General features: G+C 36.5%; 3 protein-coding genes across 7 annotated transcripts in view; 1 reads left to right on the top strand and 2 right to left on the bottom strand.

The window, feature by feature from the left end:
• Bruce (BIR repeat containing ubiquitin-conjugating enzyme) overlaps window positions 1-6,554 on the bottom strand; it is a 72,771-nt gene extending 66,217 nt beyond the window's left edge. The window contains exons 1-4 of the mRNA XM_072296876.1: window positions 6,074-6,554; window positions 4,816-4,997; window positions 3,143-3,280; window positions 1,509-1,744 (exon numbers count right to left, since the gene is read on the bottom strand). Coding sequence (XP_072152977.1) covers window positions 1,509-1,744; window positions 3,143-3,280; window positions 4,816-4,997; window positions 6,074-6,245 — 728 coding nt within the window. The 5' untranslated portion in view covers window positions 6,246-6,554. The remainder of the gene's footprint in view (window positions 1-1,508; window positions 1,745-3,142; window positions 3,281-4,815; window positions 4,998-6,073) is intronic.
• A 1,444-nt stretch (window positions 6,555-7,998) lies between these two features.
• On the bottom strand, window positions 7,999-18,943 carry Cul1 (cullin 1). 3 transcript variants are annotated; one of them, XM_072296581.1, is made up of 4 exons: window positions 18,796-18,943; window positions 16,149-16,283; window positions 14,549-14,644; window positions 7,999-12,842 (listed from the first exon to the last, which is right to left on the bottom strand). In XM_072296581.1, exon 4 carries the CDS (start codon window positions 12,827-12,829, stop codon window positions 10,496-10,498), a length of 2,334 nt encoding a protein of 777 aa, XP_072152682.1. In that variant the 5' UTR covers window positions 12,830-12,842; window positions 14,549-14,644; window positions 16,149-16,283; window positions 18,796-18,943; the 3' UTR covers window positions 7,999-10,495. The 3 variants fall into 3 exon arrangements, with proteins under 3 accessions (XP_072152682.1, XP_018903983.1, XP_018903984.1); XM_019048438.2 differs by having other exon boundaries at window positions 16,188-16,283; XM_019048439.2 differs by lacking the exon at window positions 18,796-18,943 and adding an exon at window positions 18,464-18,693 and having other exon boundaries at window positions 16,188-16,283.
• A 116-nt stretch (window positions 18,944-19,059) lies between these two features.
• On the top strand, window positions 19,060-26,810 carry Gas41 (YEATS domain-containing protein 4 Gas41). 3 transcript variants are annotated; one of them, XM_019048468.2, is made up of 5 exons: window positions 19,060-19,258; window positions 20,792-20,899; window positions 21,776-22,057; window positions 23,131-23,311; window positions 26,588-26,810. In XM_019048468.2, exons 2-5 carry the CDS (start codon window positions 20,852-20,854, stop codon window positions 26,770-26,772), a joined length of 696 nt encoding a protein of 231 aa, XP_018904013.1. In that variant the 5' UTR covers window positions 19,060-19,258; window positions 20,792-20,851; the 3' UTR covers window positions 26,773-26,810. The 3 variants fall into 3 exon arrangements, with proteins under 3 accessions (XP_018904013.1, XP_018904016.1, XP_018904015.1); XM_019048471.2 differs by having other exon boundaries at window positions 19,060-19,346; XM_019048470.2 differs by having other exon boundaries at window positions 19,060-19,366.
• Window positions 26,811-27,650: the final 840 nt, after the last annotated feature.

Below are 27,650 nucleotides of genomic sequence, written 5' to 3'. Positions count from 1 at the left end.
GGCAGAAGGGAATGTTAAATTTTGACATTTTCAGAAAAGGAACGCATACTGACATTTACATTAGTAACGACTCTTACAACCCTCCTAGCCAAAAATTGAGCATTTTCAATAGTTTGATCCACCGGATGCTCAGTGTTCCTTTGTCGCCTATGGATCGTAGTAAAGAAGAGCAGAGAATTTTGGAAATTGCAGTGAAAAATGGTTTTCAAGTTGAAACTGTAAGGAATTTAATTCGTAAAAAAGAATTTCGCAAAAGGGTTCAGGAAGTGACCACTCTTAAAAGTATAAGAGAGGATGAAGGCGCCTTTGTGAAGATCTGCTACCATCCAAACCATTTTTCAAAGTTTAAAAAAGTGTTTCTGAAGTATCACCTAAAAGCAGTTCCAGTTAATAGGCACAATTTGAAATCAGTGTTCCATGGTGATCTTAAGGACCAAGTTAGAGAAGAAGACAGGGCTGGCATCTACAGTTTGAAATGTAAAGACTGTGACAAGCAATACATTGGGCAGACAAGAAGGAAGATGAAAGTAAGAATAAAAGAACATCAAAGATGTATTAAGAACAGAGAAATTGACAAGTCAGCAGTAGCTTTGCATAATCTTGAGACAGGACATCGGTTCGAAGAGGAAGGGAAACTGTTAATTGGATGCAACGATAGAAGGAAGCTGAACATCTTGGAAGCTATGGAAATGCACAAAAAGAGAGACAAGTTGGTAAATTTAGATTTGGAATGCCTGGAAAACTGTTTGCTCAAAGTGATTGGCAGCACTGATAGATTCCACACCAAGCAGGATGTAAACAACAACAGGCAGTCGGAATTTAGCCTTGAAGAAGGGACCGAGGTGTCCCGAAACGCGTCGGCTTTTTAATTTTATTTTGTGAGTTTGACAACTTGGGTTATTTGCTCCAGTGGCAGAATTGAATTGGTAATTCACAAAAATACAGAGGCGTCAAAAAATCGAAAGTTAAGCTAGTGCCAGTTTGGTATTGCATAGGCTTAGATGCAACGTGTAGTAAAGCAGCAAGCGAAAATGGAATTTTTAAGGCTTAAATTGAGTATTCAAAGTCCTAGTCCTTCACGCAACCACAAACACATGGTCAAGAAATTTCTGTCCCTAAGGATGGTTACATGAAACCTGTATCTTTGCATTCTTGCCGATGCCCTGAAACCATCCCTAAATTGCATTTGAAAACTTGGTACACTCAATTTTAATCTGATCGAGATGTCAAAGACTGCTACTTCACAAGGAGTACATATAGTGCCAGATAAGCAAGAGCAAAATAAATCATTAATCTATCTGATAGAGGAATATTCGCTCTTGAAATGTATTCTTTAAAGGTATCTGCTTATATTGCATGGTTAAACGCAACTAACCCTCAATTTCTTACTTTCAACATTGGATTGTTTAAAATGAAATCATTGAAATCTTTGGAGAGAGAAAAGTACAGGTTTGACAGTTTTTATGCAGTTCGACATTTGGGGTTTTTTTGTTACAGATATAACTCACTTATAATTCATATGAGGCCATTTTTCGAAAGTTTTGCGTCGAGCAGCTTCACTGAACATTTCTCCTCTGTCAATAACATTGTCATCTGAAGGAAGGTAGTTGTTGATTTGATCCTGAATAATGCTAGCAATCGTTAACACTGGAACACTTTTGTTCAATCTTTTCAGTTCATTGATTATTCCAACACAAACAACTTTGAATGCATAGAGGGGCATGGCGATGGTGACAGTGTTCCACTGGAAATGAACAGAAACATTCATTAGACAGATGCAACCTAGTATGTTTTAGAAGATGATTCAAATGTCTTACGGTGCAGAGGCACCAAGTAAAAGGCTCACTACTTACTGACCAATTGTTTCTACACGATGACAAGTGCGTCACCAGATATGAAAAAATAAGGAGACAAAAATGCACTGGTTTAGTCGTAATAAATGAAATTTGGCATTTTTCAAGATGACACATTTAAAATAATTTAAAAAAAAGAAAAAAAGAAGGGGGAAAAAAGTGCCTACTAAGAAAAACGGCATTATTGTAAAATTGAATTGACTCGAAAAGTCAAATTTTTCATGTTCTTTTGAAGCAATACCACTTTTAAAAAAATTACCATTATTTGCAACTCATGTTGTTTTTCACTTAATATATGTGAAAATCTAAATTCGATAATGCTACAGTAAGGAAAAATTTGCTTTCAGCCTTAATATTTTCAGAGAATTCATCCCTTTAAAAATCTAACAACAAAGAATCAACTCATATGTTAAGAGTAGAGAACATCGATTTTCAAAAAAAAAAAAAAAAAAAAAAACCAAGATAAAAAATGCAAGATTGAAGCATCTATGAAGACCATTGCATAGGAATGTAATTAAATTTTAACTCTTCAGCAATAATAATAATTTACAATTGCACCAAAAAAATACTGATATTTTTTTGCTGCAATAAATTAAAGTCATTTACTGTGAGTAACAGAACAGTAGAACGGTAGAACAGTAGTGGGTCTACACTATTCAAAATGGAAAACACAGCCACAAGACCAATCTACACAAATCAGTCATTCCCGAGGACAAGTTTTGGAACTCTACTGCGCAGTAACGTAGTATTGAGTGCCTGCAATGTATTTCTTATGAGAGCACCCATTGTGATGTAGCATTGAGTGCCGCCGAGTTAGGGCCAGGCGGGGGAGTAGATCTCAAAAAGATGCGCAATGACTGACCTGTGTGGATTGGTCTTGCACAGCCAAGAAAAACTAGAAATTAGAATTATGGATGCAAAATCAAAGGACTCTGATTTGTTTGAGTGGCAGACAGCCAGAGGGAGCCAGGGGAGGGCCAGAGAGTTGAGAGGGAGAGCATTCAGTCCGTGCAGATGCCCTGAAAATACTTTAACTGCGTCTTGTTAAATTTTATAAATATAGTTATGACCACATTGAAAATACTTTACTTGGGTCGTGATAAATTTTATAATTGCAGTTATATCCTAACAGGGAGCATTTGCAGACAAAAATCAGAGTATCAACATAATCCTCTTCACTAATTATTGCTTTCATAAAAGTTTGTGTAGGAAATGTAGAAGGGTTCTTCTATCATGTCCTAGAAATTCAGATAAAAGCAAAAGAAAAAATTATGTAAAATAGACAGTACTTTTTGGGCCTTAACGCCTGACTGCTGATCACTGTGGTTTTCTTCAAGTTTGACCGTAAGAGCATTAAGAAGTTCATTGATGTGATCTGGATCACTAACAATTTCCATAGACTTGATTGCTTGTTGCAGTAATATTGCCTAGAAAAGAAAAATAAATGAATACTCTTGAATAGTTGAACTTATTTGACAACGAGATAAACACAGCATTCCTACCAATGTTACAGAAAGTGCTCAATTGGCCGATCTCAAGGTGATCGCGGGAGAAATGTGGAGGCACCCAAAGAGGAGGAAAAAATGAGAAGGCAGAAGGCATTCGAGATATTTCTTTGTTAAATTTCAGTACTATTTCTTTGTAACTTGTTTGAATACATTATTTTTCTGAGGGAAACTGTACTGCACTCTTTAATGCAAAGAAAAAATGAGGCACGCTCGTTTGTGCGAAAAAAATAATGAAGCGTGCAGTCTTAGATCGACAGTGATGAGAGGGCTGCCTTAAAAAATTTGAAAAAGAAGTAGACTCATATGGACAACTATGTGAAGGTGGCCTCAAACATCTTGAAAGCTGCTTCAAAAATGTGAAGGCAGAGAATTTTCTGCACCCCTGCTTACATGAATGAGAACAAAATTACGGCGATGAAAGGTAGAAACTGTGCCTAATGAAAACGATTATAGACACAAAATCTGCCTGATCCTGTGATCCTCAGTAGGCATGATCGGAGAGGAAATTGTTGACCAAAATGTCACAGAAAAAATTTGTATGATTGAATTATCTTTTAATCTTCAAAGGAGACGTTTTGGAATCCTTGACAACTGCAACACATGATCTTTTTCTGATGATGAGATAAAAAAAAAAAAATTGCCAAGCCCAAGTTGAATCTTAAGAGCAGAAAATGTCTTACTCCAGGGAAAGAGAGGAAATTTTTGACAGAAAAACAAGCAAGGGTGGCAAAAAAATAAAATGAGTAAATAATAATATAATAACAAATATTAAAATAATCTTCAGAAAGATTCCGAAGATTTATCAATTTGTCAACTTTTTAGATGTTGAGACTTGTAACGAAAATGAGGAAATTTTTGTTGCAAGTTATAATGAGGAAAAACAAAGAGAAAGCTGAGAAGGAACCTGAAACATAGGTATTCTGGGCTGCATGAAATATGAGGAAAAACTCATTTGGACCGAGTTTAACAGAAAGGAACCAAGCCACATCAGCTATTGCCAAGTGCAACTGGGCAATTAAATTTTTAACGAGAGAATGTTTGTTCGGATTTCTTTGAAAATTTTAAGGAATTTGCTTCGTACCATGGAGAATTCTCACTGAAATTTGCACGAAAATCTGCACAACCGTTTTCATGTAAAAATTAAATTGCCCAATTAAATTGGGCAATAGTGAGTGGCTTGTTCCTTTGTTAACGCAGTCCATTAGACCTCACTATATGTGAAGGAATTATGTTCAAAGAGAAAATTCTGGAAAATAAAAGAGAAAAAAAAAACCATCAGTTTGAAAAATTGGGGAAAATGGAGGAAATTTTCCAGAAAGAGAGTGAAGATGAAATCCTGTACTTATAATGTGAAACGATGCTTCTAGAAGGTCCTGTTGCTCCATAAATACTGCATCAATCAACCTTGATATGAGAAAAACCTATCTTAGGCGCAGTTGGACTTTCAGACTTACCTCTGAAACAAGCAACTCGATTTTGATAATTCGGTGCACATCACTGACAGGTCTTTGCAGGAAGTTGTTTAAAAATAAGATTCCATTGTAACTTCCTCTTACACCAACGCTATAATTATCTGTGATGAGTAGCTTATCATGGCTCCCTAAATATTCGCACTGTAAAACGCCATCTTCATCAGCTGAAAAACAAAGCCAAAAATTAATCTTGGATAGAACAATCAAATCTGATAGAGGGTTAAATCTGGGATAGGTATAGAAGAAAAATAAGGATACATAGGAATAACTTAGGATAAATAGAGATGAACAGGGATAAACTAACAAACAGGAATAAATGGGAATAAAGTGAGGGGCTTGGAGAACAGGGCACATAAGTGCAATTTTTGAAAAAAATTGAGGTATTAATGATTACAAGTGTAACTGGTATTAATGCATATTCAGAGAAAAATTAGCTCCCAAATTCCACTTTTAAAGCATCAAGAAGTCCATTTGAACTTTCTTTTTGCCATAAAGATCCATGTGATTTCTAAACTTCAAACACATATTTCTGGAAATAGCAAAAACTGCACTTATGCGCCTTGTCCTCCAAGCCCCTCCATTGTGATAAGACCGATGCATTGGGATGCGACAAGAGAGTCTTGCAAATCATACAAAGACTGATATGACCAAACAGCTGAATAACTCAATATTAAGGATATTTTGGACATTCAACTACCCTTGATACCCCAAGATAAACTCAAGGGCTTGGGAAAAAATGTGTAAGACTAACTCAGGGTAGATATTCGTAATATTAGGGATTTTTAAGGTTGGATGTCAGTTAGTTGCGAGGATCCTACTGAAAGTTGGAGCACCAGTAACTATTCACTGGTTTGTACGATAGCTCTGACGGGGATTCTGGGTCCTTCAAAACTCATCCCTGATGAGTTCTTCATAAGGGAAAAATATTTACCTAACCTATATTGCAGTAATACTGAGGTGAAGTGGTCAGCTTCATTTGATTCATACGTTTATACTTAGTTTGGTAATACCTTATTGATATTGGGTGATAGAATGAGGTACATTACAATACATAACAACGGAAGGTTTAGCAGCTGGCCTTCTCGCTTCAGACACTGGCAATTGCGCTACGTCTGCCATCAATACCAATGAAGCTAACAACTTCATGAAATATTCCGCAACAAGGGGTAGAGCGAAGATATTCAAATGATATAGAACAAAGAGTGATTGATACAGATTACAGGTATAACAGTGAGCGAACCTGATAGCGAGTTTCTTTGCAGGACAGATCCAGAATTGATATCAACAACTGATATTTGTGAGCTGGATAAGGCCAACAACACGTTTAATGTGGGATGGTATACGATTTTCTTCACTGGTTCGTCTATGTTAATTATACCATCATCAGACCACTGCCAGTAGTCGTCAGCCATATTCGCAATCACAGAAACACAGACACTTTTACTTCACCAAAAACATTATTATCATTGTATGTATTGTATATAACACCATTATTATTACACGGTCAGAGTGCACAACGCCCAAGGCAGGAGATTTTCTAGACGACACCTCCGACCCCCTCCTATCCCATCGTCGACGGTCGAAGAAGGAATTATGAAATGGGGTAGAAGTAACAAATGACATCCGCGGAACGCTGCAACCCAACTTACTTTGAGGTACAACTGAGTCGCGCCAAATTTAAAAAGTAAAATTCTTTACTTGTGCAATATTTTTGTTAATACTAGGCAGACAAAAAAGGGATATTCTTTCTTGTCGTTCTAAAATTTAATCATATGTTCTTAAAATAGATCTATTACTTCTGAAGATTCTCCACACTTACACTTGCACCATCTACGATTTTTAGGGCATCCAAAAATAAAGCTTTATTTGTAGGAGCACGAGATTTTATGAGAAGAAAGGTCGTTGTAATAGATATGTACTGAAGTACCAAGGCCCCTCAAAAATTTCAGACGGCCATGCGCCCAGTGACACGCAATAAAATTTCATTTTCCATATTTCATCGATTTTTCAGATGAATGTTCGAATTCGATAAGAAACTTCAAAAGTCGATTCATGTTTTATTTCCTTCACAGAATTAAGATTTTACGGTTTCTGTCGATTCATGGTACACCTAGTATTTGGTCTTTCACAAAAATTTGAAAAAATTAATGAAACAACTGAAAGTTTCATGAAATTATGACTCATTTCAGAATCAATCTCCTCCCATTACCTATTAGCCTGGCAACTTGAGATTTTTTTTCTTTTTATGATACTATTGTAAATCAAAGATTTTCCTAGATTATTATGAGACTCCTAAAAAGGATGGATTGCAATAAATCGCAAATTATACCTACCTACATCGTAAACTAAATGCTGCAGCAAAAGATTGTTGTGTATGTTCGCCCTATCTACTAATTGAAGGGACGCCATTCACAGTTTAGTGCAATAAAACATAAGTAAGTTGCAATTTTTCTTGGCGTTGCAAATAGCCTATTGTTCTGATACATTGGCGAGCTTGTCATCTATGGATCACTTATAAAATTGGCATTTAATAACCAAAAGATGTAAAAATACTTTTTGCTGTTACACAGTAGAGAAAAGAAGAAGAATTTCATTGCATTAAATGGCAATTCAGTTTCAATACTTCAATCACTGTCCCTGAGTGGTAACGTTCACTAAATTCAAATTTTGTAAAATTTTGTGTAAGTATACTGAGACGTAATCAGTTCTCTGCTGCTAGAAACATAAAAAACATAGCCCACTCGAAATGCACCCCATGCAGAGGAGGAAACTTTTAAATTTGTGACCGGATGGATTAACTTTTTCTTTTTTATCTTTGGAATTTCATTCTAGGAATTCTGGACATCTAGCTTTAGCTGCAGGCAAACTGTGGAAATGAGAATTTAAAGTTTCTACCTGTCGGTTGCACACTTAAAGATGTCAGAAAAAGCTTCTTATTTTCACACCAACTTTTGAGGAGTTATTGAGCTAAAAATTCACACTCCCTTTCTTTGATGTATGTCTGACATCAATAACTAGTGTGACCTGTTCGTATAGTGAGAATTTTAGTCCTCAGATGAAAATTGGTTCTAAAAGTTCTAAAGACGCTCCACGTAAATTTACTAATGCTGATTTCAATTGAAGAAAGGAAATGATGCGCTGTTGCACAAACAAAAAATGCAAATATAAGTATTATATAAATATATTTATTGAGATTTGAGGGTATTAACATTTCAATTCAAAGACTCAAAGATTGATAAAACTGTACAACGGATAGTGCTTTGCATGCCTACCAAACTCTTCTCCAAAAATTGCGTCTTTCTACCATTCTGATCAAGTTTGAAATGATGGTTCCCACATGTATTTTGACCAAAAAAGAAAAGGGAAACAATAAGGGAGAAAGGAGTTATGGCTAGTGACTTGCGTAGCAAAGTGAAGAGCCTTACACAGCTCATACAGATGGAGTGAGGGAGAAATGATACAAACTAGAAAACAAAAAAAAAAGAAAAAAAAGGGAGGAAAAAAATAATGAACTAGCCTACCAATTATTTACAAAGCACTCAATTTTAACTGAAGAGAATCAAATTCAACTAAAAATTGATAACAATTAATTTGCTGATTTCCTCTCTTTTTTTAGTAACAATGACGAAGAAATGCCCCACTAGAAAAAGGAATATTGTTAGAGAGACAAAAAATACAAACGATAAATGTTGACAACAGTTTTAAAGTCGGACAAGATTTGACATGATGTACAATTCGAGATTATGGCCTCAACCAAAGTATTTTAAGAACTTAACAAAAATGGTCATAACCCTTCCACATTTAGATCTTGATTTTTTAAGACTTCATTTCTCCTTTCTCTTCTTTTATTTTCTTGCTCACAACTTCCACTGATATTGAACCACTTCAAGTCAAACTGGTTGTGCCAAAATTAATCGCTTCAACAATACTCAGAATAGTTGATAAAATACAGTAGGATAATTAAAAAAGAAAAGAGCTGGAGATGATTACAGCCCTCTGACAAAAAACAATCCTAGAATCCATTAAAAATAAATTTACACACTTTTAGACTGCAACAGAAAACCCACCATCTTGACTGTTGCACCTATTTTCCATGCTAAAATGACACCAGGCAATCTTCTGCTACAGTCTAAAAAAGCATAAACTTATGTGGCGTGGACTTTAGGTGAAAAAAAAAAAATAGATTGATTGATCGACTTGATTATTCTTCCTTGCTGCTAAACTTTCATTTGTGTGAGAAAATCCTTTCCACTGCAAAAAAACGTAAATAGATGCTACTAAAGGTAGATTAACGCAAGATAAGTTGTTAACAGAAAACACAATTTTTTATCATCAAGTCATTATTGTGGATTTTAATAATGTGTAGCACTAAAATAACCTTTATTATGTGCTGTCAGAAAGTGTGCGCAGGGAAGGGGGGGGGGGGGTTGTCAACTTCTTACCAATCCGTGCATCCAGGCTAATGGAGCACTAGACAGGGTTCTAGGTCATGCTCCACAACACATGTATTTGTATTAAATTTTAAGCAAAACACTGCAGACATACGATGGGTTTCAAAATTGGACACACTGACTAAAATTTGGAGATAACAGTGCTCATCAATTGAGGCTTTCTACTAGTTATAAAAAGAAAGCCTTCCGAGAACCAGAATGAGGACAGAACAAATTTAAGTGTGCCTTATGATGATATTATTTTTGGGGTGAGCTGATTTTATCTTAAAAGGTTTGCAGGTATCTTGTACCAGGTGAGGAGAAATTAATCGTTGAATTTCAATTAATTGTCAAATGTCAATGTTTGTATTCAATAGCAAACCTGACATACTTGAAAATTTGGTTTTTTTTAAAATCAGGCAGTTGAGTGAACTAATTAATAGGTAAGTAGTAAATGATTATTAGTTACTTATGGGGTAATTTTGGAAAATTCAACAAGTTTTGCAAAAAAATTTATTTTCAGTGAAATTTCGATGAAAGGACATATCTTGTGATGCCATATTTCTATTCCTGTCCAGTTATCCAGTGATTTTGCAACTAAAATTTTGAAGATTGGCTCCATTCATTGAGGAATGGGAATGCTAAAAACATGAAGAAGACTTAAGCGTTGAAGAACAATGACCTTCTTGCAGGAGTTACTGTAACCGCTCGGTTATTAGTCTGGCTTGTCTTAAGATCAGTTAGAATGACTTCTCCTTGCTAAGCTCTTAGTGCACAAACTGAAGAATGATGTTGCACAGTTGATCCATTTTTTATGTATCAATATACTTCTTGCCACAAACACGAGGTGATAAAAAATGAAGAGTAAGAAATAAAAGAGCTGATTGCTAAAATTAATGCGAAATTAATTCGGTTTTTTTAAATTCTTTTAATGTAAATCAATCATCATTCTGCGCGAGGTCAATTTGTAACAATGAAATTTTCTTGTTTAGATGCCAAGAATCACATGTGAGAATGGAAAATATAAGCACAACCTGGTATTAATTGACCACCAAAGAGTAGTGTCTAAAATAATGCATTTAAAAACCTATTTTCATTTCACTTTTTGACAAACATTGATGTCTCAATAAGAAGGAGAGAAATAAAATATTTAGTAGAAGGAGGGGTGAGAATAGAGCTGAGACATCTTTAACAAATTGAGAAGCGCACAAAAAGAAGCAGCAATTAAAAATTCAAGCTAAATAACTGTACGTATCCTTTTGACCCTCTGTTCTCTCGAGGTATTCTTTTTCAATTAGAATATCGATACATTTCTTGATGATGTGAACTTTTGGTTTGAACTTGAGAGCCAGCTGCGTCAATACTTCACCAACTAATTGCTGATGCTTCAATACTTTGCGCATTTTCATAATGCGAACAATGGCAGCTTGGATTAATAATTTACGATCCTCTTCAATATGTTTATGTGTTGTTTCCTGTTCTATCTTCATTTCTGTTTTCATTGGAATATTAATATTGACACGAAGTTTTTTGTTTTTGTATCCTGAATAGACAGATATCTGTGATTGAGAGTGGATATCTGCTTCATCATCATCACAGATAAGCAATTTAGACTTAAGTAAAATCTGGAGAACCTGAATTAGAAAGTCAAACTTTATTCCGGTGTGCTCGCTCAACTGAAGGACGCTCAGTTTTTTATGCACATTGAACTCGAGTAAGACAGCCATTTGGAATGTCGATGCTTGGAGAGTGTAACGATTTTTGAAACAATTTGTGTGTAGTTCACCTTTGGACATGTTATAGAGCCAGTTCAATTTCCGGCCAGAATGTTGACCACTGTAAAATGAAGTAAACCTGTGTACACTCTTTTCTAATTCAGCTGGCAGTGAGAAAAGGAACGATTGCTGGAAGGGCCATGATCCCGATGATAAAACTTGGATACTGAAATCGATATCTAGCGGCTCATTTGAACTAATAAGATGATTTTTGAACTGTTCATTTAAGTCTTTTGAAACTCCTATATCCTGGAACATGCGCTGAAGTTTGGAGGTGTATTCAAATCCACAAGCTTGTTTCAATTTTGAAATCATAGAGGCTTCAGCATCATCACTAGCAGACATGTGCTGGACCAGTCGCTTCGCCAGCATTTTGCTGTAAAATTTTTGGAAAACATCTTTATCCTCGATATACTTGAACACAACCATCACTTGATTCAAGGTATCCTCCAACTCTGCCTCCTCTGGATTTTTGCTCGATTTTTTCAGCAGGATATCGCAAAACTTGGCTAGTAATTCTGGTGACTTTGAGCTCGCGTTTGCTATTCTTGTGACTGCATTATTGTTGATAAAGCGACCACAAGCCTTGTCTAACGCAGCAACAAAACCAGAATCATTGTTGAAAGCAGTTAACACGAGTACATTATATTTCTTATGTACTTCCAAAGTAGCATTTACATAAACTTTCGGATCATTCAATGCACTCTCACCACATTTTTCGATGGCCTGAAGACCTTGCGCAGCAATATGGCTCTCTAACAGATTTCTTAATTCTCCTAAACCATCTGGGATTCGTGCCACTAACTGATACATTCTTCCAAGATCTTCATCTTTGTCTGCATCAAGGAGATTTTGAAACTCGGCATGAAATATTTCTAAGTGTTTTTCAATTAGCACCTGCTCACAACATTTGGAAAGCCGATCAAGTGTTGTTTCATGGAGGTAAACTTGAACTCGTTTTCCTTCTTCAGCTAAGCGTTGCTCTGCTTTTTTCATGTACTCTGTGACAGGGTTCTGTCTCAGAAATTCTGTACTCTCTCGATTATAAAACCTTTCAGTGTCTTCTAAGAAAACATTTTCAAATGAGTCTTTGTACACGGTTAAGTTCAATCCTTTGCCAACAGGGCTTGTCTCATTGAGACTTAACTCCACGTAACAATTAATAACACCACTGACAAGACGAGTATTGATAGTTTCACCATTTCTTTCTCTTTCAATGAGTTTAAGTACAGCAGCTGTTACTTGCTTGTTAAGCTGCTTGAATAAATGATCACGCCATGTTAACAAAGCTAGTTGATAAATTTCTCGGATCGTTTTCTTTCCTTCTTCATGCTCTCGCCGCACCCAATGCCTATTCAAATATGCACAAACCCCGTTGAGAACCTTTGAACTGAACTGGTATTCTTCCCATTGACGTGTGTAGAATTGAAGAACATCCTCATCCATTAAATCTACGCCATCTTTCAGCAGATTGATTAAATAATTACGTAAGAAGTCTCTGAGCTTTTTGTACAGTTCTAAACCGATTAACTGCGCGCCACCCGGGTTGTTGGGTCCTTTTTTCTGCTTTGAGGTGGAGCCATTTCGTTGAACCTTTTGATGAACACTTGTGCAGTAGTTGTAGACATGGGTATACAGTTCCATGTACCGTGGCTTCGGCATGAACTGCCGATTGTAAACTTGCTCGATGCCTTCTCGTAAATCGTCCCATATTTGATCAAGATCAATCTGCTTCAGACCAGGATTACAATCCCTTTTGTGACTTGCCATCGCTTGATCGTTGTAAGACATTACAGCTTCTTTCCTGCAACAATAATAGTTTCATAAATCAGGGTTGCCATCATTTCTTTATCTTTAAATTCCCTGACTTTCCCTGACCTTTGAAAAAAATTCCACCTTCTTTTTCTTTTCTTAAATACCTATACTATTTTTTGCTAAACTTTAACCGTTAACGTTAAACCTTCCCTAGAGGGGTAAACAGTTGGAAGATCAGGGATGTTTTAGGGATTAGTAGATGTGCCAGAGATGCCCTGACTTTTCCCGATCGTCGCGAATTCCCTGACTATTCCTCATTTTTCCTAACAGCCGGCAACCACAGGGCTTCATAAATAATAATTCATTTCATTGCCTCCTGACTTAAACACCATTTTTTGGGGTAGAGCATAAATGGAACAATTTGGCTAGACACAGAATCGTGTTTTGATGGTTTGAGTTTGTGGATGGGCAAAAATTGATGAAATCTGTTCAAATGCCAAATTTTTGCTCTAATATAGACGCTGAAAACATATTACATCATCTACTGCGGTGGTACAAACTGTTGATTCTTCCACAGAGCGCCCAACACCTTCAACATTCTGATTTATGTTTCCTCTTCAAAATTTCACATAAAACATAATTTGCGCAACGAACATTACTGATATCAACTCCAAACAAGATAATAAGGTTTTTATTGAGCACTGATTCTGAAAAATTTGAATTTTTTGTTCAAATGAAAAACCAGACTCTACTCGAATTAATCACTCTTTGACGATCAAATCTATTGAGCGATACTTTCAGAGCACATTGAAATGCTTGGAGTCATTAATACATATCTAACAATACTGCAATTTTACCTTGGTTATCATTGTTGATATCTTTTAGATGTTAACCATGAATATTACAATTTTCGAGGGATCCAAGAGTTCGAAGACATTGCGGACTGATGAGGAGTCATAAACTGAATGCGATGCATGGTAATGGCATACATTCCAAAAACATTTCAATATCATAATGATAAAAGATTTGATTCTAAAGCTAATACTTTCTACAGGTTAAATAAGACCAGAAAGAGCCATATCTAACTAGGTGAGTCTCTTTGAAAGATGGAAAAAAATGCCTCCTTTCATTTTAATACTGAAAGCTATGGTGATCAAAAAGAGAGAACCAATATTACACATAAACACAAAATAGTTCTGACAAATACTAGTAATTCCAAATAACTCATTTTGCTTTCAAAGTACTGGAAAATAGAGACAAACATTGAAAAGCTTAAGTACACTCGAAAAACCAAGAGCTGTCATGAAAACACAAAGCATGAGCTTGCTAAGAAAATGGAGCAGTGCAATTTCTCTTTTGTCTGGGAAATTTAGCCAATTCTCTTTTCAAAATTTAATATTTATGGCTAAATGGAGAAAGATAGGCTTTTAAAAGCTCACTCTTGCTTTACCAAAAAACTCATCAGCCAGGCATATACAGGACAACACAGCTCTCACAGGTCCGATAGTGCCGGAAAAGAAAGACCTTATCAGAGTGTGATCAGAACTAGCAGTATCGATAGTTTACTCACTTGAATTTGAAAAAACAACACTAAAAAGGCTTTGCTCTTTATGTTCATGATGACTAAGGATGCCTTGTTAGTGTCCTACAAATTTTTCCTGCGGAAGATGACCTGAATCCCTCCTTAACAAACCAAGTGGCAACATTTCATGAAAAAAATTAAGATAACTCTAATGAAGCGGAAAGGTGTCTTACCAACAAAAGCGCAAGGAGTAATGTTACAGAGAATTTGAAAATTTTATACATTCATGATACAAAGGCACCTGGTACAATTCGTGTGATGACTGGTTTCTGAAAGTATGAAAAACAGTTCAAATCAGAAAAATAAAAACGACCTGGATACAGGAAGAGAGAGTATTAGGTATGCTGAAACTGGGCATTACTACTCAGTCTGATTTAACGTGATACAAGAACTAGGTGCTTTTAGAGCAGAGTTTGAAACTCACAGGCCAACGCGCCAAATGCGCCTAAAAAATGAAGGCTCTGCGCCAACGTGGCCCCTAAAAATCTGGATTTTCACAGGAAGTCACATAAAGAAAGAAAAACAAATGTATTTTAATTGAAAAAACTCAGAATTTTCAGCAATACAAGTGAAAGCTTGCTTTTTCTATTCTTAACGATTTCATTCTTAGTGTTTTTGTCTTCCCCAAATTACAGCTACCTACTAGTCGTGTTACGAAAACATTTTGCGTCTAATTTTTCACTAAATGCGCCGAAATATATAGGCAAAAAGTGAATTTGGCCCCTAAAAAATCTTCAATGGCGCCTACAAATCAGGCTTGATGCGCCACATGGCTCCTACAACTCAAAAGTGAGTTTCGAACACTGTTTTAGAGCAAACTTGACCAAAAATTCAATGATTAATCATTATTTGTTAAGGTACACCATTACTATAAGAAATTCAAGTTCTTTTTAATCTATGTACTCTATGTTTTAAATTGACTGAGATTTTGAAATATGTCGAGTTTTCTAAATGAGGTTAATCTGAAGTTGGTACAGTTATTCAGAATCCTTTTCTTCTAGGTTCCTAGTAGTAAAAAGAATATGATGCTGATCAGGTAAAGTTAGCAAAAAATCATCTTTTTAAAAAGTTTTCTTTTCAGAATGAGTAACATTTTTAGACAGTAAATATACGTTGGTTTTCTGTCTCTTCAGCCGATCACCATTTCTTTGAAACACTATCTTCGCTACTACTTATATGAGAGTAGATTTGTTTTGTGGGTAATGTTTTGGACGCCACATGTCCATTTCCAGGGAAAATTAAATCTAATTTTTGTCAAGGTATTAACACCGAAGCATTGAATTTCTTGGAAATATATTCTTTGAGCCATTTTTTACTTCCTTGAAACTGCGTGACATTGAGAAAGTTATCTCGATAAAAAAAAAAAAAAAAAAAAAAAAGAGAGCCCAAATAAGGATACTGTTATAGACAAAAACTGAAAAGAGATTGTTTTATCACACAAAAGATAAATAATAAAAGTTTTGTTGACCATGAACCTGAGTTCAATGGTAGCTGGATGATGAATTGAACTGCTACACAGTGGGCATTTACCGATGTTCCATAGCTCCTGTCCACTATCTTTGTCTCGGAAATGGCCGAAAATTGAGTTTTAATTTTTCTTCCCAAAGCTCAATTTTTGGCTGTTTCCAAGAAAAAGATAGTGGGCGGGTGCTCTGAAACACCCAGTATACAAGTATAATGACTGAGCAAATTAAGCTTCAATTTTCGGCCAAAAAGGTGTTTCCATTAATGGATTACAAGGAAAATTAATACAGGAATTATTCTGGTACATACTTGCAGGATTCCTAGATTGATAGCAAAAAACTGACTTGCCTATTATGGACGACTAATCATATTCTGCAAGATGACATGAACGTATACAGATTTAATTTCAGCAATTAAAACTGAATCTCCGCCACAACATTGAGTCTGCAAAAATCCAGGAGGTACATCAACATGAATTAATTAAACATTTCTTGAAAAAATGAATGATAAAGTTGCAGACATCTACATTCAAAGAAAGATTTGCAGCAGCCACAAACACAATCACATGTTTCAGGGATAAATAGAAAAGAAAATGACATTCCTCAGTTAAAGTTCTCATAATAGAAAAACATCCTCTGGTCTCCTGTGCCGAGCTGCTGCTGAACTAGCTTGTGCATAACATAAACAAAGTTTATAATCTGCACTGTCGAAGTAAACTGTTTGGAACTGCTTGGAAACAGAATTATCCGATTTCAAATGGCACCGTTGGACTCCGTTAGAAATACCGGATGACTTGTGTGTTTACATATGAAAGCCTAACGTTTCTACCAAATTCTTAAGCATCTCAGGAGGTCAATGAGCCCATTAGGTTGCATTTGCAAACAGAAGAACCAAACGGAATCGGACAAGTTTACTTCGACGACGCACCAATAATATCTGTTGGATACCAGGCATTGGTAGTTAACGTTGACCTGTACTTGGAAATTGCTATACTTTGCTTACATAATTGCTTAAGAGAATGAGTAGCAATCTTCACAGAACATTCTTAGAAAATAGTTCATAAGAGATACAAGTCCTTAGCCGCCTCTCTTCCTGATGTCTGGAATGGCTGATACGGTTAAACAAGGGTGCCAAGAAGCATTTGAACCATTTTACAGAATCTCATCTGTCAAAAAAACTGGATTGGAGGAAAAAAGAGGCGACTGAAAGCTGAGCCCCTCGTCAAATTTAAAATGGAAGAGACATTACCAAAATTTCTGCTGAGACCTGCGTGGATTATTGAGATTTGGAGCCTTATATTTAAATTAAATCAGAGAGTTCTTGCAATTCTCATTGGAATTCAGAGGCAATTAATCAAAATGCTTGGGAAAAGGCTCATACTGCTAAGGTATTCTGTAATTTGCTCACAAGGAGGGGGTCTAATTCACTAGGGGAGGGGGGGAGTTAGTACAGCATAGGGGGAGGGGATGATGATGGTAAAAAAGCTCAGCTTTTCGTAATGCTTCCGAATAGTGAAAATTAGAGTTTCTGATAAGCAGAAAAAGAAGAAGAGAGGGGTACAATGACCAGGCTGATCGGTCCATGACCAACACTCCGGTTTTAATGTGCATTGTCTTCTTGCAAGGGAGTAGATCCATTGTCAAATTCTTAGGAAGGAACGTATGATGGAACAATGGAAATACCTGAAAATTGTGAAAGATTCAATCATTTACAAGCAAATGCTTGGTGTAATCAGGTCATTTGGAAGGAGAGGGGTGCCAGGATTTCACTTAATGGTATCAACATGATCAGTTTACAATCAGCTTTTCCATCGACTAATTAGCAAAACATAGGTCAAACCTGCTGCTATAATCAGATGTAAAATTGAGCTGTCCGATGAATACACCTGCTCATTTGAGAATTTGATCATTGATACCGTTGGATGATTACAGAAACTGAGAAGGACTACAAGGTTCAGCCTAGTTACCAAATCAGACTGCTTTCGTTCCTCAATGTAAAAAATTGATTCTCTGCCATTATTAATCTTTCTTCACTTTAAAATAACTTTAAATAAGACCAGTGAAACAGTGTGTAAATGAAGATTCGTTTTGGATGATTCAGCTCCGTACGTTCAATGAATGGTCAGAGTTGACCGGAGGTGGAACGGTTTTAAGGTTACAGTCTACTTGATGGCTCTTGCTAACAATGTCCCATTCTGAGTAAATAAAAATAATTAGTTATACCTCCAGAAAGTGATGAAATAATTTCAGCAGGTTAGAAGATTCATCTGACTTATAAAAAATGCGATGAGTAATATCGCTGATGACGTCAGTCACTCACTTCATGTATTTCAGCCAAAGGACCACAATACATAAATCATGAAAATGTTAGGATGAATTTCACGTCCAATCCTCAGATATTACAAAGAAACCCAGATATGCTTGAAATTTTAACTAAGATCCGAATTTCCCTCCGAACCTGCCGAGACCTAGTTTAGAACAATTCACTGAATCTTAATGTTGGTCTGCAGATGTTTATTGGGTGAGTTCCTAACAATTGAGGGGCTCAGGTTACCGTATTTTAAATTCTAAACTAGAACTACATGTTGCGATGCAGTCAGTTTATGTTAAATGTGAATAGGTTACCATAATGCAGAAATTGCGGAAGACGTTGATCAAGATTTTGAGAGGTTCAGAGCAAGAGCCTTGGTGGTAATTACTTTGAAGGGATGAACAATTTGCGCAAGATGTAACAGGTGATTTAGGAATGATTATGAGGCAAATTGATGAGAAATGACCCACAACAAGGCTCAAGAGCCTATAGGAGATGGTGTGTATAAATTTGGCCAACTTCCCTAGCTGGTTGCTCTCTAGTTCCTGAACTGTATGTAGCGAAATTTTCAGTGGTGGTCCCGCAAAATTATTCCAACATAGGAGACTTAGATGATGAGCAAAAGGATAAAAGGTGAGAAAATTACCTTGCTAATACGAATTCGCCACAGTTTCTCAACTTTTATTTAAAATATATACAGAGTGCACAACAAAACAAAAGGAGAAAATGAAAATTATGAGGTTACTAATCTAAACGTCACCTGCAGGGGCAGGGGGGCGGGGGCAGTTGAAACAAAGAAGCCAGCCAATAGGAGGCGATACTAGGCTTCGGGCTTGGTGATTGGTAGCGCCACTATGTGACGTCACCAAAACTCAGAAAAAAACAAATCGAATCAAAACATAACCTCCATAAACTTCGTTGAATCATGGAAGAAATACAAGAAGAAATATATTTATAGTCTATTTTTTTCATGGTTGAATCTTATAACTTTCAATTCAAATTCAAACGATTTAAATTCATAAATTGCACTGGACAGCCAAAACTGACACCTCAAATTAAGTCCTGTCTCTTCTATTCGTTTGACCATATTAGCCAGTATCCGTGATTCGGTAAGATTCCCTGAGTTTTAATTAACTTCATCTCACGCACGTAATCTCTGTTGAAACATTTGATTTAGTAACATTTGATCACATAAAAGTGAGTAAGACTCGCATCAGGTAAGTTGGCATTTGTTTGCAATTGACTGTCACATTCAGTAGGAAAATCTGGTAGTATCCCTTTGGGGGAAGGTGTTGGTTTTTGGGTACCTGCATAAATCAGAAGCAAAACATTGTTGTCGTTTTCAGTTGATCCTGGACCACCATTTGATAATGACAGCTCAGCCGCTTGCAGACAGAAAGGATACAACTGCTAGTAGATATTGCGCACCTACACGGCTTTGTTTGAAGCTGCTTTCCAACACAGCCATGGTAGTGTAGTGAAGCGGCTTGAAACAAAGTCGCGTTAGTGCTCCACAGCCCTGCTAACTTACATGCCATTAGCTCCAATGAAATAATGGGTCAGTTGTGCTGGTCATTAAATCGTGTTTTGATGCTTTATTCTTGTAGATTAGCTGAAAATAATTAATCTGTCCAAACCGCAACTTTCTACGTTCAATATTAACCGAGATATTGCCCTTTGGAAAGTCAGGCTTTTGACATCATCCACCGTGGCAGTGACACCCTTGGTTTCTTCCTCTTTTGCTCAAACAGTGATGCCGAGGTTTCAGCGACGTTAAACGTAAACAAACTCAGGTGAACTGACTGACCGCCTAATCTCATCGCTGCGAGTGCATTATCTCCCGATATGAGTAGGTATCTTTAAAGTGTGAATTCATATGTTGAAGTTTTGCGTTGTATCCTCTGCATTAGTGATCAAACAAAAGAAGAAGAGACCAAGGGTGTCACTGCCGTGGTGGATTACGTCAAAAACCTGACTTTTCAAAGGACGATATCTCGGTTAATATTGATCAAAGAAAGTTGCAGTTGAGACAGATCTTATTTTTTTTCCTAATCTACAAGAATCAAACATTGAAACATGATTCTATGACCAGTGCAACTAATCCATTATCATATACTGTAGCCAGAAAGCTTGATAATGACAGAGACCTGATCATCACTAACGATGCATACTTACGTGACCATCGGTAACTGATCCGTTAAAAGCTCCTGAGAGCACAAGGGGTTGAACAAAGAGAATTTAAACAAGTGGTTTTACCGGTAAAAAAATTACATTGAATCAGGAATGGAATTAGAATCAAAAGTCGTAGGTAAGATTGACCGATTCATTGAATCATCACAGTTTAGATAACGAAAAAAAATATATCAGTTGAACTGAAGGCAATTCACCAGAAAGGGGCAATGATGTGGATGAGAGTCATAATGTCAAATATAAGAGAGAAAGGAGGGGGGGCGGGGTCTACGTCTTTAGCTGTAACAACAGCTTTCCTGAAATACTTCTGATGTTACGGTGGAGAAAGTTGTATCTTAATCCTGCAGAGTATGAAGTTTCATGATGAGCAATTCATCAGGTAATACTTTTCAGTTGAAAGATGAAAATTCGTATTTAACTTTTTGGATTGAATGTAGTCTTATTCTTTTCAGCCCTTAATCTCTCAGGATGTTTGTTGGCACTGGTCAATCCTATTTCAACACAAGTTCATAATGGCAGCTGTCACAGAATTTGGTCCAGACTCCGGTGGCCGCCTTAAGGTAACTTCTGGTATTTATCCGGGATTTGACTCTCCGCAGAGATGTTTATTGAATTTCAGGTTATCTCCTAGAAGAAATCCTTGTATTATGCAGCAAGTTTCATAAAGATGATTGGCAATCCTTTTGTTGTCAGCCCAGCGACTTCTTATTGGTTCATCTCTTACAACTATAAAGTGTAAAATGGCAAATAATAATTTTGAAGAACTTGGTCAGTAGTGTTTTGGCCCTCAAACATCTAAAAACTTAAATGTTCCATATTATTGCTCATTCTATCAAGGAGACATTTATTTTACATTGAATCACTGCCTAAAGTAAGTATTTCATCACATATTCTCTTTCTTGTAAACTCTTCGTTTCGCTATCTTCTTCTTTGGAAAGACACTTTAATTTAAGGCCTGGATAGACGTTCAAATTTCCATCGATTTCCGATCAAATGGTGACTGGTGCACATCATCTACCATCAATTTTTTGCGTCCTGCAAAAATTTGATCGTAGATGATGGAACTGTGGGTCTCATCGGTCATTTGATTTCCACACAACCGTGCTTATTTCATGCTTATTTCAGTCAACTCGCTGTTTGAATTAATTCTAGGTAACAATGTAGATAACTCTCGACTGCCATTTTTGTCATCATTTTGATCGGAAATTGACGGAAATTTGAGCGTGTATCCAGGCCTTCAGAAAATGAAAGCCATCAAATGAAGCCTTGTGTGGGTTTGGAAAAGGCATTTAATTCTCTCTAAGATGATGTTAGGTTAATTAACTAGTGAGAATTATGCAGCAGATTTTGTTGGGCATGCTAATGAGAATGCGTCTCTTTTCTTTTGTAGTCCTTAATGAGAGAATGATCTTGGTTTTTTCTTTTTTTCTTTTCAGGGTGTCACTCTGGTCAAACCAATTGTCTACGGAAATGTTGCTCACTCATTTGGGAAAAAAAGAGAAGAGGATGGACACACTCATCAATGGACCGTTTATGTCAAACCATTTAACAATGAAGATATGTCTATTTATGTGAAGAAAGTGCATTTCAAGCTGCACGAGAGTTATGAAAATCCCAATCGTGTTATAACCAAGCCACCCTTTGAGATCACAGAAACTGGTTGGGGAGAGTTTGAAATAGTCATCAAATTATATTTCCATGACACAAATGAAAGGCCTGTAAGTGGAACAAATACAGCCAGTTTCTAATTTAGTCTTACCCATGTGTAAATGATTTGGAAAAGGATGCCATAGGTACTGACTGTGGAAGGGAGGGGTTCAGCTGTAGCCATGCAAATTGTACTGTTTTTCAATAGGATGTTCAGTATGACCCACTGAGCACTATCAGCTTTAAATCTGGAACTTTTTTTGGGTCTCTAATGGAAAAATTCTGGGCTAATAAGTGGTTTTTTCAACACTTTTGAATGCATTTGTAGAAGAAATGTTGCAGCTCTGCCAGATCAAGTAGAGCCACAAGTACTCTGCTGGGGGGCTCAAGATAGATGTCGTCATGATACCCAAGTTTCGTCAGAGTAGGACAGGTGTGGGCAAGAGGCGGCCTATTGCATCAAAAACCAGTTTTCCTGGACTGAACCACATCTTTTCGCCAAAAAGCGCCAACACACCTACTTTAAACTCTTGGGCATAATTAGTGATGATTGTCTGACCTTTGAAATGACACTGGCAATTGCGGGAATTTTTTTCCAAGGAAAGTTTTTTTGCATCTGCCCATCCACATCGAATGGAGCAATAGGCCTCATATTTTTATTTATGACCATTTTGTAAAAATTGTTTATTTCTTAGACAGAACCAATCTTAAGAGACTTCCTCCTATCAATGATGCAGGAAAGAAACTATTTCTGATCACTTCATTTAAGAATAAAACGTAATTTTTGACCTGTGTCTTTTTGCCTCATTTGGCTGCCATTTTAAAAGCAACTTCCAGGTAGGTAGTCAATGGTGGTGGCCTTGAAACAATAATGGAATACATAACGCATTCATACCCTTTATTGCTGCCGAGCAGTGTAGCTAAGTGTAAGAGGCCATGAAAGAGCTTTGCTACCATCAAGAAGTAATCTGGCTGTCAGGGAACTTTTGAGGTATGGCTCATAATAATAAACATCATTATCATCATTCACCTGTTTCAGTTTCTGGAGTGGTTATCAATCGATATCATCTTCATTGAATTTTTTCATTTAATCTCCAACGAGTCTTTACTTTACAGAGTAACCTTTACTTTTATTTTTGTTTAGGTAACAGTCTACCACATGCTGAAGCTTTTTTTAACAAATCCAGATGTTTTAGTTACTAAAAAAACTCTTGTATCAGAGTACTATGAAGAAATAGTGTTTCAAGATCCAACTGCGTTCATGGAAAAGTTATTAACAAATCCTCAACCAGCCACCATAGGCCCGTGGAAACTTGAAACTGATTGTAAGTATTGCATTCAACTTTTAATACCCTTTGTGAGCCACCGCTTCATTTTTACCAAATTTGCATTTTCAGGGCTAGAGTTGAAAAATTTACATTTTCATTGTAACATCTGAATTGATAATTTTGGAGAGGGGCCATCTCCTTTTCTTTAAATTTATCAGAAGAGCCAAAACACTGCTCAAAAAGTGAATATTTAGTGAAATCTCGAGACTGAAGGTTTTATACTGCATATGACAGAAATGGAGAAATCCAGAGCAAAACCAGAAATTTAAATGAATACTGGAACTGAAAGATTAAAATTAGGATGGCCCCTTTTTGATATTACTACTGCTAAAAGGATATGCTTCATGCTATATAATTTGTTGTTTTTTTGTTATTGTAATATTTTCATTTGTTATTGACCTGCATAACGGCTGTAATTCCAGCTTTTATGTACAAGAATTTTGAAAGAAAATAAAAAAAATAAATATTATTTGCAGTTTTTCATGTTTAATTCTGTAATCTTGGCATAAATATAAGGACTTTTCTATTGTGCAGCGATCGTTCCTGAAAAATATTATCACTGTGTGGTGTTTTTTCTGTGCCAGTGTCAGTGAAACACATCTTAATATGTGACACAGAACATATGAAATCAAATTCAAATGGCAACATTATTACTTAGTTGCTTTGTGTTACTAGAACTGCTGAACAGTTCCCTGTCTAGCTAAGGGCAAATCGAAGGAACACAGTAGCTTGTCAGTAAAGATAGAAAGTGTATTTTAACAACACTTTTGGTTGACTTCTGGTCTCTCTGGAGATGGCTCCTTTTCGAAATTATTAGAGTTGGTCCGGGTGTCTGGCGATTATCCGCATTGCCCGATTATGGATATCCGGCTCCGGCCAGATACGATTTTTGCGGGTATCCGTATTCGGCCGGATAATTGCGATATCCGGTTTATGGACCTGCCGGATAGTTCTTTTACAGCAGTGAAAATTTTGGTGATATTTTGGCATTTTTTGGCACACTTTGAGTAGTCAATGTAATCGTTCAACTTTTTGAAACTTGTTATTATCGGATTTAAGGACATTTCCCGCACATTCACACATATGCAACGTGACACCTAATTTCGAAAGTCCACGTGTTTCACTTTTAAAGACGGAGATGCAGGTGGAGGATAAAAAAAAACAATGCCACCAACATGTGCATAAGTTCCCTGCTGTTAAAGTTTTTACTCTGAGTGTAACTCCGCAATTATTGTAATGTCGTAGTATGCAGCTTGTTATTGCAGCATCAAAGCGCTTTTTCCGCTTTTGTCTTGTTTAGGCATACTTCTAATAATATCTCTCCATCATCAGATTCATCTGGCCCATCACACCATTAAGCCAATGAAAGCCATGCTGCTCATCTGGCAGGTCTTTTTTTTTAGTATTTGTTTTAGCGGGCTCATATCGTATCATTAAAAAATATGGAGGTTGCCGGAGCGAAGGTACATACATCGTGGATGGCTGTCTTGATGGTGTAATACACAGTGTGTCTCTTGTCCCAAGCGCGAAATCGGGAGATTTTTCTTGCTCGAAATTGGGAGATTTTTCTACGCAAAAAAGCACTATCCGAATCCGGTATTATCCGGTTACCTTGGCGAATTATCCGGTATCCAATACAAAAATTCGATATCCGGATCCGGTGACGTGGAAAATCCATCTCCGCCCAACTCTAGAAATCATTGAAAAATTGGACCACCTTGAATGATGTCTTGCGGAAAAACCAGTCGTAAGCTTTTAGGGGCTGGTTTGCGTATCCATTAAGAGTAGATTCCTTAAGGAAAGTAAGTTCGTCAAAATCTTAAAGATGGCCCCTTTTCGATATTATCGAGTATTTAAAAATCCCCAATTGTGTATCATTTTTGTAAAAGAGAACCAATTACAGTATCTTTTTAAAACTGTCGGTGAATAGTTATGAACAAGTGTGGAAAATTTACAGGAAATGTAAAAAAAAAAACTTTACTTAGGCTAGTTTCCTCTAAAAAAAGGGACACAAGAGTGGAGATTAGTACTGTCACAATCAGAGTTACGCATTTTTTTACCTCAGCCATGAATATTTAGTTAGTACATAGGGTGTTCAAAAAGTTTTGCACACTTCCGGATATTGAGCGAACGAAAGCAGCTATCGATTTGCGGTTTATGTGTGCTTAAAGTAGACGTAATTACCAATAAAACAAGACCAAGAACAACTCTCTCGCTTAAAAAATGACAGAGATACAGGGTTTTGAAAATGACATGTGGCGTGACCGTCTCCAGGATTTTTAGCTACAAATATGTTTAACAAGGGAAAACAAGTTAAATGAGAATTGAATGTTTTTATTGAAAAAACTTACAAAATCTTACGGAAATTGACGAACTTCAAGTTTCTTCATCGGATGACACGGATGACTCAACATTCCGCTGTTTTTCGAAGTATTTTCCACCACTTTGAACACAAAGCTTCAGCCGTTCTGTCCAATTCACAAGGATCGTCTTTTCGAAGTCCTCTTGACGGAGGGTTTTGAAGCATTTTCGAACAGCGGTTTTGATCTAGGCTATGGAATCAAACCGTGTGCCTCTCAGAAATTTCTTTAACTCAGGAAAGAGCCATTCCAAAGCCTAGATCAAAACCCTCCGTCAAGAGGACTTCGAAAAGACGATCCTTGTGAATTGGACAGAACGGCTGAAGCTTTGTGTTCAAAGTGGTGGAAAATACTTCGAAAAACAGCCGAATGTTGAGTCATCCGTGTCATCCGTCAATTTCCGTAAGATTTTGTAAGTTTTTTCAATAAAAACACTCAATTCTCACTTAACTTGTTTCCCTTGATAAACATATTTGTAGCTAAAAATCCTGGAGGCGGTCACGCTACATGTCATTTACAAAATCCTGTATCTCCGTCATTTTTTAAGCTAGAGAGTTGTTCTTGGTCTTGTTTTAGTGGTAATTACGTCTACTTTAAGCACACATAAACCGAAAATCAATAGCTGCTTTTGTTCGCTCAAAATCCGGAAGTGTGCAAAACTTTTTGAACACCCTATGTATGAAGCAAGAATAGATGTAAATGAAGACCTTTTACATCAAAGGTATGATTATGAAACAGACCTAAGAAGGTTAGCCTAGAACGAAGCCTTGGCTGCAAGATTAAACGTATTCTTTATTGTATCTGGAATGTTCATCTTTTAATATTATTCTTTTCTCGGTTTTCTTATTTTTCATTGTTAACTTAAAGTTGCTTCAAAATTAATTTAGGTGACTCTAATTCTAATTTGTTTCAGTTGATGAAAAGAAGGAGAAAACCCTACAAGCCATTTTAAATGCCAAAAAGAAGATTAGACAAGAAATTAGTGAGTACAAGGACCGGCTTAAAAATGCTAAAGAAACAATCACTAAATTCAAGAATGAAATTGGTAAACTTCAAAGTGATAAACCAGCTGAGGCAACTGTAAATAATGAATTATAAAAAACTTACTGTAAATAAAGTTCCTACTTTTATATAAACTCTGCTTCCTTAAGATTCTTTTATGTTAATCTTTTTTCCTGAATCATCATAAACAACAAGGCCTCAATTAAATTCTCTCTGGTATTCCTGCATTGAAGTAAAATTGAGGGGCTTGGAGGACAAGGTGCATGAGTGCAGTTTTGAAAAATTGAGATGTTAACAATTTCAAGTGAAACTAGTCTTGATGCATATTCTGTGAAAAATTTGCTCCCAAATTCCTATTTTTCAATTTCAAAAAGTCAGTTTGAACTATTTTTCTGCCATAAGGATCCATGTAATTTCGAAACTTCAAACAAGTACATTTTGAAATAGCTTAAACTGCAATTATGTGCCTTGTTCTCCAAGCCCCTCATTTGTCATAATCAAAAATGAATTGGTCCCAGGTGATAACCTCTTTCACTATTTTCCTTGAAACGAGCAGAATTATATTTTGTAATGAACCAGTAAACAAGGCAAAAATTGAAGTGTTCTGATGCATGGCTTTTAACCAAAACACGTTAAACTCAATTTGCACAAAGGGACTTACTGAAATCAACTCCTAACTAAGATATCAACATTTTTAGTTAACATTGGTCACAAGAATTTTGAATTCCCCGCTCACAAGAATAACAATAGTCTACTTGAATCAAATCGCATATACCACAACAGTTTCGGCAGGCTTCTTAATCAAGCCATGTTCCTTCCTGCCTTGTGTTGTTCTAGGTGTTGACTACGTGCGACAGCTGAGCTGATGATCCAAAATCAAGGTTGCCATCTTTTCATACCGCAGAGACTGTTACAGTAACGCTTACTGCAGAATTTGTCTCAACTGGACTTGGATTTTTTCATGAGCGCGAGGT

This window comes from Bemisia tabaci, chromosome 2, assembly GCF_918797505.1.
Source record: "Bemisia tabaci chromosome 2, PGI_BMITA_v3".
Taxonomy (NCBI): domain Eukaryota; kingdom Metazoa; phylum Arthropoda; class Insecta; order Hemiptera; family Aleyrodidae; genus Bemisia; species Bemisia tabaci.
The sequence above is the reverse complement of the archived record's forward strand: the minus strand, read 5'-3'. Positions and strand labels throughout refer to the sequence as shown.

Bases quoted from the DNA above. Each gene is read 5' to 3' on its own strand.
- Cul1 (XM_072296581.1), bottom strand. From the start codon at position 12,829: ATGTCTTACAACGATCAAGCGATGGCAAGTCACAAAAGGGATTGTAAT.
- Gas41 (XM_019048468.2), top strand. From the start codon at position 20,852: ATGGCAGCTGTCACAGAATTTGGTCCAGACTCCGGTGGCCGCCTTAAG. The intron at 22,058-23,130 runs GTAAGTGGAACA...ATTTTTGTTTAG, and splicing joins ATGACACAAATGAAAGGCCT to GTAACAGTCTACCACATGCT. The intron at 23,312-26,587 runs GTAAGTATTGCA...AATTTGTTTCAG, and splicing joins GTGGAAACTTGAAACTGATT to TTGATGAAAAGAAGGAGAAA.